At 40.1% G+C, this 20,897-nt stretch overlaps 1 protein-coding gene across 3 annotated transcripts in view; it reads right to left on the reverse strand.

Moving 5' to 3' along the window:
• Nucleotides 1-20,897, reverse strand: part of DROSHA (drosha ribonuclease III) — a 113,738-nt gene that overhangs the window by 63,361 nt on the left and 29,480 nt on the right. For all 3 annotated transcript variants that reach the window (XM_030552229.1, XM_030552230.1, XM_030552231.1), the window contains exons 10-15: nt 18,060-18,131; nt 16,275-16,356; nt 14,907-14,978; nt 10,663-10,832; nt 7,217-7,341; nt 1,395-1,494 (exon numbers count right to left, since the gene is read on the reverse strand). In XM_030552229.1, coding sequence (XP_030408089.1) covers nt 1,395-1,494; nt 7,217-7,341; nt 10,663-10,832; nt 14,907-14,978; nt 16,275-16,356; nt 18,060-18,131 — 621 coding nt within the window. The remainder of the gene's footprint in view (nt 1-1,394; nt 1,495-7,216; nt 7,342-10,662; nt 10,833-14,906; nt 14,979-16,274; nt 16,357-18,059; nt 18,132-20,897) is intronic.

Here is a 20,897-nt window from a genome sequence, read left to right on the forward strand (position 1 = left end):
ATTACAATGCGTGCATCTGTAATTTTCACCCCATGCATCTGAAGAAGTGGGTTTTTTACCCGCGCAAGTTTATGCCCAAACAAATCTGTTAGTCTTTAAGGTGCCACTGGACTTCTTGTTATACTTCCCCTAGCTGAGGAAGCACATTCCAAGCTTCAGAGACTTCCCAGTTGAAATCCCGGACAAGCCCCCACTTGTAACGCCGACAGACTCTGGTCGTCGGTGGGTGAGATCGAACCTGGGACCTCTGGAGCTAAATGCATGAGCCTCTACTGCAGTGGTTCTTAACCTGGGGTGCAAGATGCCTTTTCTGGGGGTGCGAAACATGCTAGATATTTTTAGAAGGTAAATAATCGAAAACGCAAATTAAGCACAGGCACATAAGTACAACTACTTTGTTTCATCAAACCTATGTATTTATTAACATTTTTTAACGATTACTGCATTAAATTTTAACTGTGAAATTAAAGTAAATATAAAATTCTCTCTCTTTCATTCTATAGTTATGATATATCTAGATTTAAAGAACTGACCTACTTCAATGATTTTTGATAATGGGTGTGAGAACATATTTTTGAGAACCAAAGGGGGTGCAGGCTGCAGGTTAAGAACCACTGCTCTACTGCATGAACTAAAAGTCATATGGTCTTTAGCTAAGGCTGTAGAGCAGACTCATTCATCTCTCTCTAAGTGGCCTCAGTGCCACTAGATGGGGACAGAGCACCACACACTGGAGGTGTGTGGGTTACATACGTATTCAATATTTTCCACTTAAGCCAATAGAAGCTGCTGAGAAGTCAACTTTTTTTTCGGGGGAGGAAACAAACCCGAACTTTGCAAGCGCCATGTTTCTCACTGAAGACTCTGACTATGCAAAAATTAAAAGTTTTTACCTTCAACTGTTTTGGAGTTATTTTGCCAGAAAAAAAATACCACAACCCAACAATTAAGGTTTGTTTTTGTTTTTTAAAAATCATTCCACCTTTCGATCACTGTCTCACCCATGAAGGGAAGTCATTTGAATTTTCCAATGAAATATAACTTTGGGCCAAGTGTAAATCATGGACATTTAAAGATTATGGGCAGCTAAAAAGAGTTGCCTAGAATGGAAAGCCTTTCTCAACATTAAGCATTGCATTTGCTAATGACTAATGTTGTAAGAAGCTCAACACCTTATGGCAGTATCTGTAACTGGGTAAAATGTAGTGCAAGAAAATGTCTCTCCAGTAGGAGGCAAAGAACAAAAGGTAACATCAATTCAGCACGCGGAAAAGAAAATCATTTGTGAGGATGACAATAGTAAGATTATTTTCTTTTTCTCCATAGAAATGTAGTAACACAGCCCCATCCCTTTCTGTGCTCAGTCACTGGCTATGGGTGAAGGTCCAACATACCTCTCTCTGAGATAACTTCTGTTTATCAGCCTGTTTGACTTTTGGACTGTTAGCCAGCAGATGGCGCAGCTTCACATAGCTCTTCCATAGCTTTTGGTACCTGTAGGAAAGGAAAGGAAAAAAAACCACATCTTTGTCACATTCTAGAAGGACACAACATGAGTACCTCAGCTCTCACTAACAAAATGGCAAAGAATCCCTACTACTTCACTCTAAAAAGATATCTCTGATGGGTCACATTTCAGTGGGGGGTATTGTATGGCCCTGAGTCAAAGACTCTTCTTCTTGATATGAGGTCCATATGTCACTTATAGCAAGACTAAATACAGCCCTTATATTCCCCCCCCCCCCCCAAAAAAAACAAAGTTTTAGTCAAAGCAAAAGGTAAAACTGCCCAATTTATGCACAGTATTAAAAAAAAAATCATAACAGAAGCAGACTCTCAACACAAGACACAAAAGCAAATGCTTTTAAAATGAAGCAAAGGAGCGATCAAAGTATTTGCCTTAGTAATCTATTTTCTTCTATGTTTTGTCTGCACAAACAGCACCAGTTTAGAGTGAGGGTTAGGGTGATGATTCCATATTACTGATGCTCCACCAAATGGAGCAGCAGCTATTTTACTGTTTCAGAATCCTCATAACTCCAGCACACACACCATCCCATGCCTTGCTTACTAGAGTCAGCACTGTGCCAGCACTGCTTCTGTCTCCTCCACCTGCGCCTGTAGCCAGACAGAGCACCAAAGCATGGATGCTTTTACCCAGATTCTGGTGTGGGCTTGCAAAGACTGTAATTTGCAATTTCCACTTACTGATATCCAGGCTGGGGGTGGCATCCAATGTGAAAGGTGCCTGCTGGTGGAATCTCTCAGGCAGCAGGTGGGAGAGCTACAGGAGGAGGTGGCCAGGCTGAGGAACATCTATGTCCATGAGCAATTCCTGGACAGTATTCATGTGGAGACAGCTGATGGTGCTGTCCCAGTTGACAGGACTACCAACACACCAGTGGAGGAGGAGATGCCTCAGGGTGTATCTGACACACCAGTGGAGGAGGAGGCTCAGGGTGGACACAGCCAGCTGGTTACTTCTAGCAACAGGCAGTGCTCCACCGCTGCTGCGAACCCTCCTGTTGTGGTAAAAGATAACTGTTATGCTCTTCTTGATACAGGAGAGAAGAAATCACCCCCAACAGTGAAGGGGGTGAAGCCTCGTACCCCTAAGGCTGGGAGGTCTGCTGCCACCACTGATAAGAAACGTAGGGTAGTGGTGGTTGGAGACTCTCTGCTGAGGGGGACGGAGACACCCCTCTGTCGCCCTGACCGTTCATCCCGGGAGGTATGCTGCCTGCCAGGGGCCCGTATCCGAGATGTTACAGAGGCTTTGTCGAGAATTATCCGGCCTTCTGACTACTATCCCATGCTACTCATCCATGTGGGCACAAATGATACTGCGAGGTGTGACGCTGAGCAGATCAAGAGTGACTACAGGGCTCTGGGAGTACGGGTTAAGGAGTTTGGAGCGCAGGTGGTATTCTCTTCGATTTTCCTGTTAAAGGTAGGGGTCCGGGCAGAAACAGATGCATCGTGGAGGTGAATGCCTGGCTGCGAAGATGGTGTCGCCAGGAGGGCTTTGGCTTCCTCGACCACGGGATGCTATTTGAGGAAGGACTGCTAGGAACAGATGGCGTTCACCTTTTGAAGCGGGGAAAGGCCTTATTTGCGCACAGACTGGCTAACCTAGTAAGGAGGGCTTTAAACTAGGTTCGACGGGGACAGGTGAGCAAAGCCCACAGGTAAGTGGGGAACAAGACCTGGGAGATGGGTTGGAAACAGGTGGGAGCACGGGCTATAATGGCAGAGAGGAAGGAGGGTCAGGGCGAAGCTGGGAGGCAAGATCAAACCAGTATCTTAGATGCCTTTATACAAATGCAAGAAGTATGGGCAATAAGCAGGAAGAACTGGAAGTGCTAATAAATAAATACAACTATGACATTATTGGCATTACTGAAACTTGGTGGGATAATACACACGACTGGAATGTTGGTGTGGATGGGTATAGTCTGCTCAGGAAGGATAGACAGGGGAAAAAGGGAGGAGGTGTTGCCTTATATATTAAAAATGTACACACTTGGACTGAGGTGGAGATGGACATAGGAGACGGAAGGGTGGAGAGTCTCTGGGTTAGGCTAAAAGGGGTAAAAAACACATGTGATGTCGTGCTGGGAGTCTACTACAGGCCACCTAATCAGGCGGAAGAGGTGGATGAGGCTTTTTTCAAACAACTAACAAAATCATCCAAAGCCCAAGATTTGGTGGTGATGGGGGACTTCAACTATCCAGATATATGTTGGGAAAATAACACCGCGGGGCACAGACTATCCAATAAGTTCCTGGACTGCATTGCAGACAACTTTTTATTTCAGAAAATTGAAAAAGCTACTAGGGGGGAAGCTGTTCTAGACTTGATTTTAACCAACAGGGAGGAACTTGTTGAGAATTTAAAAGTAGAAGGAAGCTTGGGTGAAAGTGATCATGAAATCATAGAATTTGCAATTCTAAGGAAGGGTAGAAAGGAGTACAGCAGAATAGAGACAATGGATTTCAGGAAGGCGGATTTTGGTAAGCTCAGAGAGCTGATAGGCAAGGTCCCATGGGAATTAAGACTGAGGGGAAAAACAACTGAGGAAAGTTGGCAGTTTTTCAAAGGGACGCTATTAAGGGCCCAGAAGCAAGTTATTCCGATGGTTAGGAAAGATAGAAAATGTGGCAAAAGACCACCTTGGCTTACCCTTGAGATCTTGCGTGACCTACAAAATAAAAAGGCGTCATATAAAAAATGGAAACTAGGTCAGATCACGAAGGATGAATATAGGCAAATAACACAGGAATGCAGAGGCAAGATTAGAAAAGCAAAGGCACAAAATGAACTCAAACTAGCTATGGGAATAAAGGGAAACAAGAAGACTTTTTATCAATACATTAGAAGCAAGAGGAAGACTAAGGACAGGGTAGGCCCACTGCTCAATGAGGAGGGGGTAACAGTAACGGGAGACTTGGAAATGGCAGAGATGCTTAATGACTTCTTTGTTTCGGTCTTCACTGAGAAGTCTGAAGGAATGTCTAGTATAGTGAATGCTTACGGGAAGAGGGTAGGTTTAGAAGAGAAAATAAGGAAAGAGCAAGTAAAAAAGCACTTAGAAAAGTTAGATGCCTGTAAGTCACCAGGGCCTGATGAAATGCATCCTAGAATACTCAAGGAGTTAATAGAGGAGGTATCTGAGCCTCTAGCTATTATCTTTGGGAAATCATGGGAGACGGGGGAGATTCCAGAAGACTGGAAGGGGGCAAATATAGTGCCCATCTATAAAAAGGGAAATAAAAACAACCCGGGAAACTACAGACCAGTTAGTTTAACTTCTGTGTCAGGGAAGATAATGGAGCAGGTAATCAAAGAAATCATCTGCAAACACTTGGAAGGTGGTAAGGTGATAGGGAATAGCCAGCATGGATTTGTAAAGAACAAATCGTGTCAAACTAATCTGATAACGTTCTTTGATAGGATAACGAGCCTTGTGGATAAGGGAGAAGCGGTGGATGTGATATACCTAGACTTTAGTAAGGCATTTGATACAGTTTCGCATGATATTCTTATAGATAAGCTAGGAAAAATACAATTTAGATGGGGCTACTATAAGGGGGGTGCATAACTGGCTGGATAACCGTACTCAGAGAGTAGTTGTTAATGGCTCCCAATCCTGCTGGAAAGGTATAACAAGTGGGGTTCCGCAGGGGTCTGTTTTGGGACCGGTTCTGTTCAATATCTTCATCAACGATTTAGATGTTGGCATAGAAAGTACGCTTATTAAGTTTGCGGATGATACCAAACTGGGAGGGATTGCAACTGCTCTGGAGGACAGGGTCAAAATTCAAAATGATCTGGACAAATTGGAGAAATGGTCTGAGGTAAACAGGATGAAGTGCAATAAAGATAAATGCAAAGTGCTCCACTTAGGAAGGAACAATCAGTTTCACATATACAGAATGGGAAGAGACTGTCTAGGAAGGAGTATGGCAGAAAGAGATCTAGGGGTCATAGTGGACCACAAGCTTAATATGAGTGAACAGTGTGATACTGTTGCAAAAAAGCAAACGTGATTCTGGGATGCATTAACAGGTGTGTTGTAAACAAGACACGAGAAGTCATTCTTCCGCTTTACTCTGCGCTGGTTAGGCCTCAACTGGAGTATTGTGTCCAGTTCTGGGCACCGCATTTCAAGAAAGATGTGGAGAAATTGGAGAGGGTCCAGAGAAGAGCAACAAGAATGATTAAAGGTCTTGAGAACATGACCTATGAAGGAAGGCTGAAGGAATTGGGTTTATTTAGTTTGGAAAAGAGAAGACTGAGAGGGGACCTGATATCAGTTTTCAGGTATCTAAAAGGGTGTCATCAGGAGGAGGGAGAAAACTTGTTCACCTTAGCCTCCAATGATAGGACAAGAAGCAATGGGCTTAAACTGCAGCAAGGGAGATTTAGGTCGGACATTAGGAAAAAGTTCCTAACTGTCAGGGTAGTTAAACACTGGAATAGATTGCCTAGGGAAGTTGTGGAATCTCCATCGCTGGAGATATTTAAGAGTAGGTTAGATAAATGTCTATTAGGTATGGTCTAGACAGTATTTGGTCCTGCCATGAGGGCAGGGGACTGGACTCGATGACCTCTTGAGGTCCCTTCCAGTCCTAGAGTCTATGAGTCTATGAGTCTATGAGTCTGTTCAGAGCTATTTCACTCCATCATTCTCCAGTGCATTTCCTTGGCCCTAGAGACTCCAATGTCTGCTTGGTCTATAAAACAAATCGGAAACTGGAAATCTACAGGCTACTTCTACACTATTTTCTTTTCATTTCAATAAAGGATTCCAGCACCAGAACAGTTTTCAAAACAGATAATACATTTATCTGTCCAAAAAGAAAAATTAAATGACAAATAAACAAGTCATTCTGCCAAGTAAAACAAACAAACCAACAAACCAAGGATCCCAACCAGATTTTTTTTTTTACCCCGAGAAAGGAGAGGCAGAGACTTCTTGAAGTCCACTAGGGACTTTGCTATTCCTACCGATTTTGTATGGAAGGCACTCAGATACTATGGGATGAGCAAGAGAATAAGAAAATATTATTATTATTATTATTATTATTAATAATAATAAAGATTTATTTATGGTTGCTTTCACTTAGCTATATCAAAAACTTGGACAAGAAAAAATACACCAAATGGAACTTTTCTGAATACCTTAGTAATAGGTATTTCACACACAACATGAGGGCCTAGATTGATGAAGTCAACTTAGGCTCTGTCTATACTCTGAGCTAGGGGTGTGATTGCCCTGCTCACACACACATACTCACACTAATTCTCATCGACCTATAGCACAAATATAAAGAGCAGTGGAGCTGAGGTATTTGGGTAGCAGCAGCAGAGGCAGGGCTGATCCGGGACAAGGACATAGCCACGGGTTTCGTAACATTTCTACCAAGTACATAATTTTACTATTGCATGAATTTGACGTGCTTATTTTGAAAATCTAAAATTGATAAAGGAAGTGCAGAACAGAATTAGACTTCAGAAGAGGAAAAACCAGCTATATTTCAGATTCTTTAGTTTATAAAAGTCAGCTCTTGTTCCCACTCCTATTGCAGAAAATGGCAAGCTTGCCATCCCAACTTCCATAGTCATGTGACTAGGCCCTTCCTGAACAACAAATGAAAAAAACAGGAATTAAAAAAAAAAAAATTAACATAAGCTTTGAGGAAAATTTCTTACTGAGGATCTCCAGCATAACTGAGTTGAGCAGGCCGTATCCCAAAGTGAACAATAATGGGAAAAGTAATTACATCAGGGTTGAACTGCTCACGGTCCAATTGATCAATACGAACTGAACTGGGTTTCTAGGAAGAAAAACAATACAGTTGACATCATTCTGAGAAGCGGAGAAGGCTTTCAATATATTGAAAAGAATAAGAGAGAGATTTTAGCCATATATGTGGAAAACCATTAATATATAATATATGTGGCACTTACACTGCTGACCAATGTAAACTAATTGGTTGTCACAGTAACCCTGCAATACAGGTATTATCCTGATTTACAGGGGAGGGGGAATTGAGGTTTTGAGAGTTTCTGAGAATTTCACATGAATTGCTGAAGGCCAGACTTTAAGTTGGCACCAGAGCCAGGATCGAATCCTGCTGCTTCTTACTACTATTCCTGTATTTGGTTCACTAGACCATGTCACCTCTTTAATTTTAATTCTATTCTTGATCATTTAATATAAGCAAAGACATTATTAGACCCATCCAATCACACAGACTAAGTGGCATTAAAAATTGTGGCGTCACTCTTACAAAATGCTCCAAAGTCAATGTGTATAATGAGGAATACTTTGTCCTTTTCGCAGATCTTTTTAAAGCAAAACTCTAGAAGGAAGTGATTTTCACTTCACCTCCAAAAATGGAGAACATGAGTAACTCCACATCATTGCAGGTGACACGCCATTTGTAGTGCTCTTTGTAGCATATGCAAAAACCTTAGCTAAAGTTCCACAGTTGAATCTCTCTGTACAAATATTTTCTCCATTATCTTGCAAGCTGTTTTGTTATGTACTCAAACGATTTCCCACCTGGCAATTAGCTGTTTGGATGATGCTAAAGCTATCAAGTTCTACGAAGTGTCTGAAAAGATACATTACTTAGAGTCGTCTTTATATTAAAACTGTCAATTCAGCAAAGAATTTCCATGTAGAACAGTTACCTTATTTCTTATGACGTTATTAGTTATGAATGGCTATTGGTATTACATAATTATATTATTTTTAAAGTTTATAACAAATCTTTCATTCCCAAAATAAGTGTTTTACAAACAGATACCCAGTATATAGAGGGATCATCTCCCCCACTGGTGAAATGCAGCCATTTCTGGAATTAAATGGGGAAAATGCTTGCCAAAGGACAGAATTACAATACTGACATGTAGGTTTTACCAGTCCAGGTGAAAATAAATGTTTATCAGCTATCCTTTTCACATGATAATGGAAAATGAAATATTTTACTTGCCCATCAAAAAATTTAATCTTTAAAATTACTCCACTCATGCAAACAGGTGAAGAAAGTTTTGTAAGGCTTATATACATAATAGTTTAGATGAGGATATGAAAAAGATGAAAGGAATTTAAAAATGAGGCAGAGCATTTCCATAAGAAAAAGAGTGGTCTTGTGATTAAAGAAGTTGAATGCCACCCTAGATAATCAGACTCTAATCCTGTCTCTGCCACTGAGTCCTATGTGATATTGAATCGGTCATTTAAAACAACTTTTCAAAAGGTGCCTGTAGCGAGGGGGCCCCACTCCCCCGCGCTCCTGAGGAGAACAGGCCAGAAAGGGTGCGGCTGTGGGCGAAGCCCCTGCCACCTGTCCCCGCCCCCCGGAAATCAAGGGGCGGGACAGGAAGTACAAAAGCCCAGCCCCAGGGCTCAGTTAGAGGGAGGCAGCCAGAGAGAGCAGACGCTAGGGCCCGAGCTCCCACTGGGCCTGGCCTACCCTGTGCCCGGTACCTGGAGGGGTACTGGCCTGACCTCCCCTGGGGCCAGCACTCAGAGGGGCAGACTGAGCGGTCCAACGCTCGGCCTGTGGAGGAGCTGCCTGGACCTCCCGATGCCCGGTACCCCAAGGAGTGGATCGGACCTCCCGAACCCCAGTACCGCGAGGAGTGGACTGGACCTCCCGACGGCAGACACCCTGAGGAACCCATGGTCTGGGACGCCCCGGACGACGCTGGCAGAGGGCAGGTACCAGGCGAGGGAGAGGTTGGAAGTGGCCTGGGGGCAGCCGACCCCAGTCAGGCTGCAGGCTCACCTGAGCCAATGTCAGTGTGTTTCGGTCAGGATTCCCCACTGACCGTCAGCAGCGTTAACCGCTGTTAGGGCCCCGGGCTGGAACGCAGTGGAGTGGGAGGGCCTGCGTTCCCCCTGCCACCCCTCCAAGGGTGGCAGACTCCCCCTCCCCTGACCTGAGGAGGCCGTCTCCGCTCCCTTGTTGCTCAGCCCCTGCTGAAAGGCCTGAGCACAGACTGTGTGCTGCCCCGCCCTGCCTAAGGGCCTGGGCTTATATATATATACTGTTACCTTGTTGCTCAGCCCCTGCTGAAAGGCCTGAGCATAGACTGTGTGCTGCCCCGTCCCGTCCAAGGGCCGGGGTGTACTTATATACTGTTCTCTCGTGCTCAACCCCGCAGCAAGGGACGGGCCCGAGGCAGAAGGAGTGAGGCGAGCTGGTGTGGTTCCCCTTCCCCCTCAAGGAGGGTCGAGCCCCGGCACCGCTCTACTACAGTGCCATTAACTGTGTGTTCTTCATTTTCTGGGTGCCCAACTGACACGCGTGGGGTCAAATTTTCAGAAGGGCTGAGCATTCACACCAGCAACTGAAGTTGATTAAAACTTTGCTTTCAATGTATAATGTGATATAAAACAACTGAGTACTCTGAAAATACTAGGCCATGTGTGTTCCAAGTTGGACACACAAAATTAGTAGACACCTGATAATTTTGGCATTGCTATCTCCTTGTCTCAGATCTCCACGTGTGAAATAGGGATGATACCACCACCTAATATCACAAAGCTGTTCTGAAAATAAAGTCATTACTGTCAATGAAGCACTCAATAAGAAAATTAACAAATCTGAATTCAGTGCAGAGTTGATTGGTGTACATTAAATAAAGCCACACACTGATTAAGGAAGATAAAAGGAATTACTGAATAACTACCCACCCTCAGAATGAAGCAGGGGTGCGCTGAATAAATAGTGTGTAATCATGCAGTTAAAGATTATCATAATACTTATGCACAAGGGGACTAAATTAGGGTCGCACATGCTTGAAACACTGCAATTTCAATGTATACATTGGTATGTTGCTAGTTTGTAAACCTGCTCTTCAACATCACACAGTCTGCCAAAGAATAGGGCAGCAAGTGTGAACTTCATCCAGGCACTGGATCAAGTGAATTCACTCTCATATAACTATAATATTTTGCATCCCCAATTCTCTTACATTCGGTGTACTTTCAACACAGTTACTCCAACAGCCCTGAGATCAAAGGATTCTTGTTCATCCCTCTGGATTCCTTCTCTCTTTCCAATTTAGCCTGCACCAAACTCATTGAACCATAATCACAGTGCATGCATGATTTATTTATAAATCAAAAATGTTTGCAGTACCATGCCAGGACTGGTAACGATCATTCCTTTGCATTCTTCTGCATATTTCTGCCATTCCAGCTCTTCCCACTGAAGCATATTGGCAATCTCCTCCTCTGGGACTAAAGGTTTGTTGCATCGTAACAAGTAGAGTAGGATCTGATGCATTGACAGCACTTCTTTCCCTCCATCTTAAAAACAGATTAAAATTATTTTTATTAAAATTTATTTAATAAAAAATTATTAAATTTGTCTTTCCCTTCAAATTGTCATTAAAGGAAAATATTGCAGAAGTAGTAAAATGTTCAGATGGGTTAAATAAAGCACAAACTGCTCAATTAACTAATAGGAACACAAACATTTTATTGATGAATAATGCATGTGCATAAGCACCTCAATTTACTCAACTAGAAACAATAACATTAATGGTAGAAAGAATAATAGCGTAAATTTTTTTGAAAGCTTCAAGCTAACTTAGCTGGCCGAATAGCTTTAAAATTTGCATGTAGAACCATAAGTTATATAGTCCAGTTACATTCTGCCTTTTTGCATTTTATCATTTCCTTTTACAACAATAGTTTTAAACTGTTTAGACATTATGTGGCTTTCTGGAGGAACATTCAAGAATTTTATGGGACATTTATGGATGCGTGCAATAATTTATCCTGGCATTACGGACTAATATTCAGTGTTTATGTGCTGCACCTGCAGTAATGAAGACTAAAGAGTAGCCTGGGCTCACACTGAGCTACTGTCTCTGGATGAACCAAGTACATGTGAAAACTACTAACTACTTCTGAGATGTGAAGAAATGCACATTGCCAAGACTGCGTTTTGTGACAAGAGAAAGTATAAAAAGCACCCTGACTTGGACTAAGCAGTCAGTCATGACCATGAAGACCACAAAAGTAGAGATTAATTCATAACGGTCCTGTCAGGCATTTTATTGAGGAGCTATCCACCACTCAAATTGTACATGTAAACTTGTTTGTGGAGGAAATGTTTGGATAGAAGATGAGGCATACTACTAAGATTCCTTCAGATACAAGTCTCTCAAATCTTTTCCTTAAACAAAAAAAGAGTTTAATCTGTAAATATGGCGACATCATTAAGTGAAAGGATTCATCATTACAAAGAAGCAGAAATTTTCAGTCCACTTCTCTTCCATTAATTGGCCTGTTCTGTCAAGTCACAGTATGTTATCTGAAACATTCAAAGGGTCTTGTGCAAGGAGATGAGCAAAAACGAAGGTGTAAAAGTATTATGATGAAAATGCTATAGCACAAAGATTGTAGTAATAGTTTGAGAATCATATGGAAAGTCTTCCTGAATCACCAGGTCAGGGTAGTACAGTTTAAACCTCCAATGAATATAAAGAAGTAGGCAAGTGATTCTCCAATTCCGACAGGGTTAAATTGATGGAGTAAAGAAAATACTAGGATTGTGGAAGGTCAGGAACATGACCTACACTAGTAATCTTCTAGAAGACTTTCTTCAGTAGAATTAACCTTGTTCTAAATTCCAATATAAAACCTACAACTGGGAAACATACCCAAACTCCCTTTGTAATGACAAACTACTCTTTAGAGCTACAGAAGCAGATAGAATGAGCTACAAAAACAACTTCTTAATTTGAAAATATTCCCTTTACAAAGACTGACCTCACCTGGCAACAACTAATTTATTTAATTTGGGAAGAGATAGCCCGTGAGCAGCAGCATCTAGGGTATGTACACCAAACTGCTTACTTGAACAAATATGGGGCTAATGAAGTTACAGGAAGAGAATCCATGCTGTGGTCTAAGCCAAAGATGATGGTACTGGACCCAGTTCTGAAATCTGGCCTCTTTTAGGCTTTTCCAGTGTTCATTTTCAAAATAATGCATGCTTGTGGACTCCCCCTCCGCTGACCACGGATCCCAAAGGAAATCAACTACTCTGTAATGTGTGTTTCCCTGATATTCTGAAAAATTAGGTACAGTAGATTACCACTCTTCATCTCCGAGGCCTATAGCACTGAGCAAATATGATTTGATGATTAGCTCAATGTTCTGAGCCACACAATGCCTGCCATCTCAGCCATCTCATGCAGATATTGTGAAAGTTAGAGACTGTATCTCTTTAGCTCTGTTTGAAAGATGTAAGACAAGAAAATGGGGGGGAAGAGAAATCAAACAACTCATTCCTATATTGCTAAGAAGGCAGTGAATGAATGTGTGGGGCTCTATTGCACCAATATCTTCAAAGAAGAACTACAGATAAATAATATTCAGAAAATATATTCAGGATGATGGATTCCCATTCTGCAGAGATTAAGAAGCTTCAGGTATGTCTCTCAGAAAAAAATAATAATATAAACTCACAATCAGAAAGGGATAAGATGTCTCACAATGTGGAAATACCAGTTAAGAGATACACCCCCAAAACAACCAACCAACCAAACCTAGCAGAGTAGAACTAGACAACTCGTAACCTAGAAATAGGTTACACACCTCACAGAGGTAAAATCTATTTTCATTTTGTACTGAGATCAAGTGATGACCCAGAGCCACATGTGGCCAATTTTGCAAACTGCCACCAAACATACATTTGCGTCTGACTGAATACAATTTTAAGATGCAGGCCTGCTAAGGAACAGCAGAGGTAGACACGGTCAGACAGCTTTTAATATCCTGACTGCAGAGGCAAGCCAAACCATGTTTGAAGCTGGTTTAGCTAAACTACGTTTACAATTTCAAATCTGGTTCAAATCTCAGTGTAGACAGGGTCTTAGACATGATTCTCCTCAAGACAGATTGTTTCATGGCACAGCTGCACCCTCAGTCAAAAAGCTGGAGGTACATTTTTACAGATTATTATCTGGAATAGATTAAGATCAAAAGCCATTCTACTTTATCCCATGGTACTTACAATAAGGTGGATCAGTCACTAAAGCCCTGAAGCTCACTTGTTCAGCAAGCTGAAATCATTGCTGCTAAAAATAAACCCTTCTGCTAGAAGTGTCGGTGACTGTGAGAACTGCTTCAAATGGAGATTTTTTGGGGGACGCTATTAGTAATTATGTAACACCAGAAGCGTCTAGAGGGACATACTAAATGCAAGATGGACCTTAGTCCTGTACTCTGGGGGAAGAACAGGAGAGGAGTTTACTTTCTACAAGGTCACAGAAACTCGAAATAGCAAATAAACTGAGTGCTGATGTCTGTATCTAAGACTGAGGGAAAAAATAGAAAGGAAAGCAGAAGTTTTTGAATAAGGCAAGCAAAAGGATCCATCAGGACCTATTCACACTAGAATGAAAAGCTTTTCCAATTGAACGGTATATGTTCTTGTAGACTCCTTCTGTGAAGTTTGGAGAGCTTGAGACACTTAAGTACTTCTTCCATGTCATGAGTCATTATGAAATAAAAGCCAGGTTGGGATGGAAAGAGGTGTCCTGGTTCTGAGTGACCCAGCCATGACTAGGCTGTAACTTTATAGGATCGGGTAACTATTATCTCCAGGAGGAGAAGAAATCAGTTGTCTCTGCACCACTAAGGATCAATTCAACTTTTGTCATTTGAAGGATCAGTGGTTAAACGTATGTGAACACCTTTTCCTAAAGGATGGAGAAGTACTGTCCCTGTTTACCCCTCTCCTCCTCCACACAGCTACCAGTAACCCTTGTTTAGGAGGTAAAGCCAACTTTACGCAACATTGGGTCTCTGAACAGCCGAAATAAATAGAGGACTGCTCTCATATCAAGAATATTTCTGTGGAAATGATTCTCCTGGAAGAACCAGAAGTAGATCTCCAACTGGTATGTATTTTCGTAGCTCCACTGAAGTTATGAAAATGTATACCAATTGCGGATCTTCCCCCAGATACAGTGGGTGTGGGAAACTCCTAAGCAGGCTTTTCATGTAAGAGTAGACACAGTCCTTTCTGAACCAAAGACTGTTCCTTGGCTTAAGGGTTGGATTAAACCAGATCAGACTGGTGGGTTTTTTTTTCCTCTGGTGAGTCACATCTTAATGCTCCAGAATCCCAGCTTCCATTAAAAAAAAATAAAAAAAAAAATAAAAATCAAGTCTCTAGCTCTTTTGACTGCAAATAAAACTTTCACATTGTGGACCAAGTACAAACCAAAGCAGTGATTCTGTCTGAACCTTCAGTCCATGTGAAGAAATAGCCATGAGGCCCATATAAATGGTTCTTCCTTGTTTGAAGAGATGCACAGGAGTTTGGAAGCCTAATTTACATCCAACCACAGGATATAAACTTACCCGGAAGAAACCTCACAAACCGTGGCATGAAATGAAATCTTGGACAACAAGAATTGTTTTCAAATGAAGGACCTTAAATAAGAAAATTAACAGAAAAAGAATTAAGTCTCTGAAAACATATTTGCAGAAACAGAGGTTAAAGTCCTGGCTCTACTGAAATCAATGGAAGCTTTGCTATTGAGTTCAACAGGGCCACAATTTCACCCAGAATATCTAAATCTTCAGTGAAATTATCAAAACACAGCACAGTAAAAGGGGAAACAGAGATAATGTACTCTTTGGTCCACTATATAACAGAAATGTCCATGTGGGCAGGAAGAAACAATTCTGCTTATATAATCAATGCAATTCAAAAAAAAATGTTCTGTAAGAACACAGGAATAAAGAATTGGCTTTTATTTAGATTTTGTATTGTTCGTTCCAATAATAGTACTTATCTTTATACATACTAAGGGGGAAAAAATGTTCTATGTTATGGTTTCTTTCTCCTTTCCAATGATATTAGTTAAGGCTTCACGTGAAAAAGGAAAGCCCAAAATGGTATGTGACTTACAATTTTAAAAAGTAAAGGAGAGTACAATCAAAGCCAGTAATACTTAATCCAAAAACCAGATCATGCAATATATTCAATAACTAACCAAAGGAAGCATACACAAAATATTAAACTTATATGCATCTGTGTTACAGCAAGTACTAAATAAATCTTCATAGGAAAACCCAAGAACCAAAAGAAATTTACCTATTTTAAAGTGAAGTTCTTCTGAAATTTCTCTTGTTTTCTCTTAGCAAAAGTTTTAACTCTGAAATTTTGTTGTGTCACAATCTTAAAATGTATGTATTTTTCCACCTATCCTGGTAAGATTTTCAGCTATAATGACAGCTCAGTAAGCATAGGAATACTATGTGGCTGTCAAGGTGACACTATTTTGTATTTTCATTGTACTACAGGACAAATGCCTTCAGCCTGTGAGCTTGTCAGGGCAAAGACAGCATTTTTTTTGACACCCTGACAACAAAGCCTCACAAACACATTATTGTGCAATAATATAATTAACAGCTTGTTTAAAACAAAAATCATGTAGGAGTAATTAAGGAAGTGTTAAATGTCTTATCTAAGAGACCTGGATGACAACTCTGAGCACTGTTAGTTTCTATACACCCACTATAACGGACCCTTATCAACTGTTTGTTCTTGGTAAAAGAAAACTGGAAACTTATCCATGCTATTAAAAATTGAAAACACTCAATTTTGTTATTTCAAGTTCTCCTTTTTAAACCAAAGCATGTTTTAAAACCTAGGCATAATTACTGAATTCGTAAATAACATTTACTATTTCTGTGTGTGTATATTTTTAACTGTACAGTTACCTATAAGATTCCAGTCATAGAGTTCCAAAATATCTCTGAATAGATACAAAGAGAATAATTCAAGCCCTCTCACACAAAAATTCTGGAAAAGAAAAATGCCAGAATATCATTATTCAAATATTTCAACACATAAATAATACAATTTGGAGATGATACTGCTCAATGATTAGTAAATCTTTAGGCATATGACTGTCTGTTATTCATTTAAGCATCACTTAGCATTTGAAGCCTCTTCTGAAAGCATGTTAATGCATATTAAGTGTTCTTTATTAAAGGCCCAAATCCACACTGGAGACAGATACTATGAGCTCAGGACGCAAAATAATTTACTATGCACAAAAGCCTTTCACCCGAATAAGTTAAAGAGATGATATATTTATTACAAACACCTCTGTCATAATTCCCACTCTTGCATCTTCTTGCTAAAAAGCTTATAAATCATCATTTGTGGTATCACCACCACACCTAAGCAACAAATAAATACATCACAAATTGAGGATTATGATTTTAAGAGCAGAGAAATTCCTCAGCTCAACTGGGAAAGAAGCCACTCTAGTTTTCAGCTGTCTTTCACTCTGTCTTAAAAACACTATTTCAAGTCAATATAAATTATATAAAATAACTCAAGTCAATATAAACTGTATGCATATGAAGCCAACCAAAAATTCCAACCCCAACAAAATCTCTTTGGCAAGGCTGCCTTGTTAAACAGGGTTTGCAAGTAGTGCTGTAGGCACAGGCAATTGACTAGGACTCCACAAAGACAAGTTCCCTATTTTGATTGCTGTCCTTTTATTACTTTAAATCAAGATTTGGAGACAGCACAGTAGATTCAGTATCAGGAAGTTAATCACACTGAGATCCACATTAATCATGTTTTGGATTTTGGACCTCTTGCATATATTTAGATAAATCTACTGCTGAGTGACAGAAAAAGGAAAGATAACAACGAAAAAGTATGTAAATATATGGGACTAAACTAAACATTGATCTTATCTTAGTAGTTAGTAGTAGTAGTAGTAGTAGTTAGTATGCAGAGTAAATCTACACTTAGACATGACGTTCCATTGCAGCAATTTACTCCACAAATTTTGCTTTATTAAAGACTGTCTTAATACAAACCAGCACATTATAAACTGGAATTGCTTTGTTTGTATTTACAGGGATTTTTTTTTTTGCATTAGTTTAGATTAAAAGACACCCCTGTTCTAGTGACCAGACTTCAGTGTCAAAAAAGTAAAATACCAGTCTTAGGGCTAGTCTACACTGGCAACGTTAAAGCGCTCCTGTGGCAGTGCTTTAACGTGGCTTGTGTGGTCGCAGCAGAGGGGCGTGGCTCTCAGCACCGGTGCACTGTCTACACTGGCGCTTTACAGCGCTGAAACTTGCTGCGCTCAGGGTGGTGTTGCAGCACTGTAAAATGCCAGTGTAGACAAGCCCTTAGTTCCACCACCGATTTGCATGGCAAACCACCACCTTATTATGCATCAGTTTCCCCATTTGTAAAGTAAGCACAGACACTTACCTTATTTCAAAGGCATATTGTCTGAAATATATTTGTACAGATCTTTGAAAAGTTCAGAGGTATGGCTAAAGCTGAGTATTCTTAATTTTATTTTCAATATATAGGGTCCCAGATATATGCTTAAAGCTTTATGTAGAAATCATAGGTTTCCATTCAGCTATACATTCAGAGGGTGCATGAAGCTAAATACTACAGAGTTAATCCTTTAAACATATCAACAATTCATAACCTAAACTGATCTCTTGACTAATTACCCTTACCTCAGGCATCATCTCTTCAATGAAATGAATTGTATAGTCAATGTTAAATCTGATTACTTTACACAGAGGAATCTGGAAGGAAAACAGAAGAGCGGTTCAGTTTGAAAGGACATATGATGCTGACTGCATCACTCATACAATTATGTTTCCTAAGAATTTCCATCTGATGAAAAGGACACTTAGTAAAAGTGTTGCCTTAGGGAGTTCACATAAAGTTTGGGGCAGGAGGGAGAGAGAGAAAGAGATGACAATAATAACTCTGCTTGTGAAATAACATACGACTGACAGGAATCATTGGTCAAACAATGCCATCTACTGGAAATTGTGTTTTTTTCAGCAAAAGCAAAATTAACTAACAGATCTCTCTTCTCCCATTTTGAAAATATTGTATTTGTAGATGAATTTACTGTGCATGGTAGAGGGTGCCAGACTGGTCTAGCGACCTCGAAGCAAAAAGTGTTTTTAGCCCACTACTAATCTTATTAGCCACATTGTTTTAACACATCTTTATGTAATGGGAGCATGACACAGGGACTTGCAGTACATATTTACAGGTTTACACAAAATAGAGCTAAAAAATACTATACCGTCTGGTAAGCCAAATATTTAATCATTTTTTAGTACAAAAGCTTGCAAAGTCCATAGACTGCCCCTTACCACCCTGTTTCTTTTAGAGGGACACTGTCAATCTGATTTTTTTTTAAAAATTGACCAATTTCAAAAAATTGTAATTTACTAGAATACCCCTTGCAAATATTTTTCCAATATCCCTGTCAAAATATTACAGAACTTTTTCTATTCTGCTGCTGCTACTGCTTATTACGATGAGGGTGTTTACAGGAAAGGACAATGGGCAGGCTCAAAATAACTACCACACATGCTTGGGCCAAACTCTTCATTTCTCCTTCTCCTTCATTTTTGACTGCAGCCTCTTCAGTTTCAGCTTTACTGTAGTTGTTACTAGTAAATACACTAGCTCTCTCAGATCAGGGCATGAGACACATGTCATAATGCTAGCACATAAGACAGGAAATGCAACTGACTGTATACAAAGTGCTGTCAAACACATCAAGTAAACACACTGAAGAGAGAGAACTTTTTTTTTCTGTAATCTCTATCAGTTATAGTTAGAGATTTTTTTGGGGAAAGAGGAGAGTGTTGGATGAATTTTCATATGGAAACATAGTCTTCAAGATGATGGCATCCCTTTAAAGGTTTATTTTCCTTCCCCTCAGTAAAAAAGAACCCTATCACACCCCAGTAATCACAAGAATTGTATAACTAGGACTCCTATATAATACAAAATTGGTGGGGGGGGGGGGAAGAGGGAAGGACAGGATTGCAGTTTTGTGCTTTCAAGGGGCTTTTTAACAGCCAGTTTTAACTTCAATTGTGAAAAATACTTTGACAATTTCTTTTTAGGTTTGTAACACTCACTACTAAGACTCCACTCAAGTGTAGCACTGAAATATTAAAAGAATATTTAAATTACACTTTCAATGATTAGTAGTGTCATTTTCACTGATCTTAAAATTTAGCTTTACAGTTTGGATTCTAAAGGTTTTGGTGCAAAAAGCAAGCAGGCAATCCAGTACACACACAATTGCATGTCTTTCTAATCCAGTGAGCCATGAGAGAACTTAAATTCTTGCCATTTTTAAGTCAACATGGCTGAAACTTTCACTGTCCGTGCAAATATAAGAGACCACCTCGTAATGATCAGCGATTCATGAAACTGAAACAATTTAAGGCCCCAATCCTGCAATGGATCTCTGTACCTGCAAAGAGGCATGCTGAATTCAATTCACAAGTACAAGCTCCTGTCTGCCTGCATCTGCTTCCAGCACCGTGACCCTGGGCTTACATCCCTTCCTCCCCACCCAAAATACACATCTCTCACTAATGTTAATCTTTAGGCTACATCTACCAAGTATAGTTGTTACTAGGAAGATTCCAGATGCAACCATCTTTGTAGATGTTCCCCCTATTATGAACTTGTTTATTCAGAAACGAAATCACCTACAGATTACCAATATTAAATTAAAAATATGACAAATCCCTTTCTTCAAATGTATTTGATACTGGATACCTTTCAATAGAAATTAAGAATCAGGACATTAAGATATGTTACTCAACGTTTGGGGAAAAAATAAGCAGTCACATTTATTTCAACAGTGCTTTAAAATATTGTGAGAGTCTATTTTTCAATAGATGTCTAAAGATGACCAAGTCAGGACTTTCTGGATCAGCTGCTTAACAGCCAGGACTATTTCCATTTGTCTTCTGTGCAGAATAAAGAGACCAAACAGAGGATTCTTAAAACAGGTGAGCAACTTCCAAATAACTAGGAACAAGTTTCCCATGCACAGCTGCACTTAAAAAAGCTGGAAGAATGCTATTTGTTGAATAATGTATTCAAAGAATAATGCTGTTATAAAGCTGGTTGAATAACTGATGCATTATTCATTGAACATCTATGATTTGACTTATCATTTTATCTAATATTTGTCCAGCTTGGCTAATAACGCAGCTTTGCTACAGAGCTGCAGGGTGCAAGTGAAGCCTCCTCAGCTGTAGAAATTTGTCTCATTAAAATATTTTGTTATATTATCTCCATTCTTGCAAAGAACCATGTGGATGCTACACTTAGCCATCTGCTATTTATCAAGCATATTCTGAAATGCCTCTGAAATGGCAATTCCCTCACAATTGCTGTCAAAAGCCTTACAGTACAGCAAGAGCATTCTCCTTGTGAAGGCCTTGCCTATCTAGTATCCTGTTGATATCAGAAAAGACTGCATGATGTTGCTTTATGACCATATGTCTGCAGTAAAGAGC

This window comes from Gopherus evgoodei, chromosome 2, assembly GCF_007399415.2.
Source record: "Gopherus evgoodei ecotype Sinaloan lineage chromosome 2, rGopEvg1_v1.p, whole genome shotgun sequence".
Classification (NCBI taxonomy): Eukaryota; Metazoa; Chordata; order Testudines; family Testudinidae; genus Gopherus; species Gopherus evgoodei.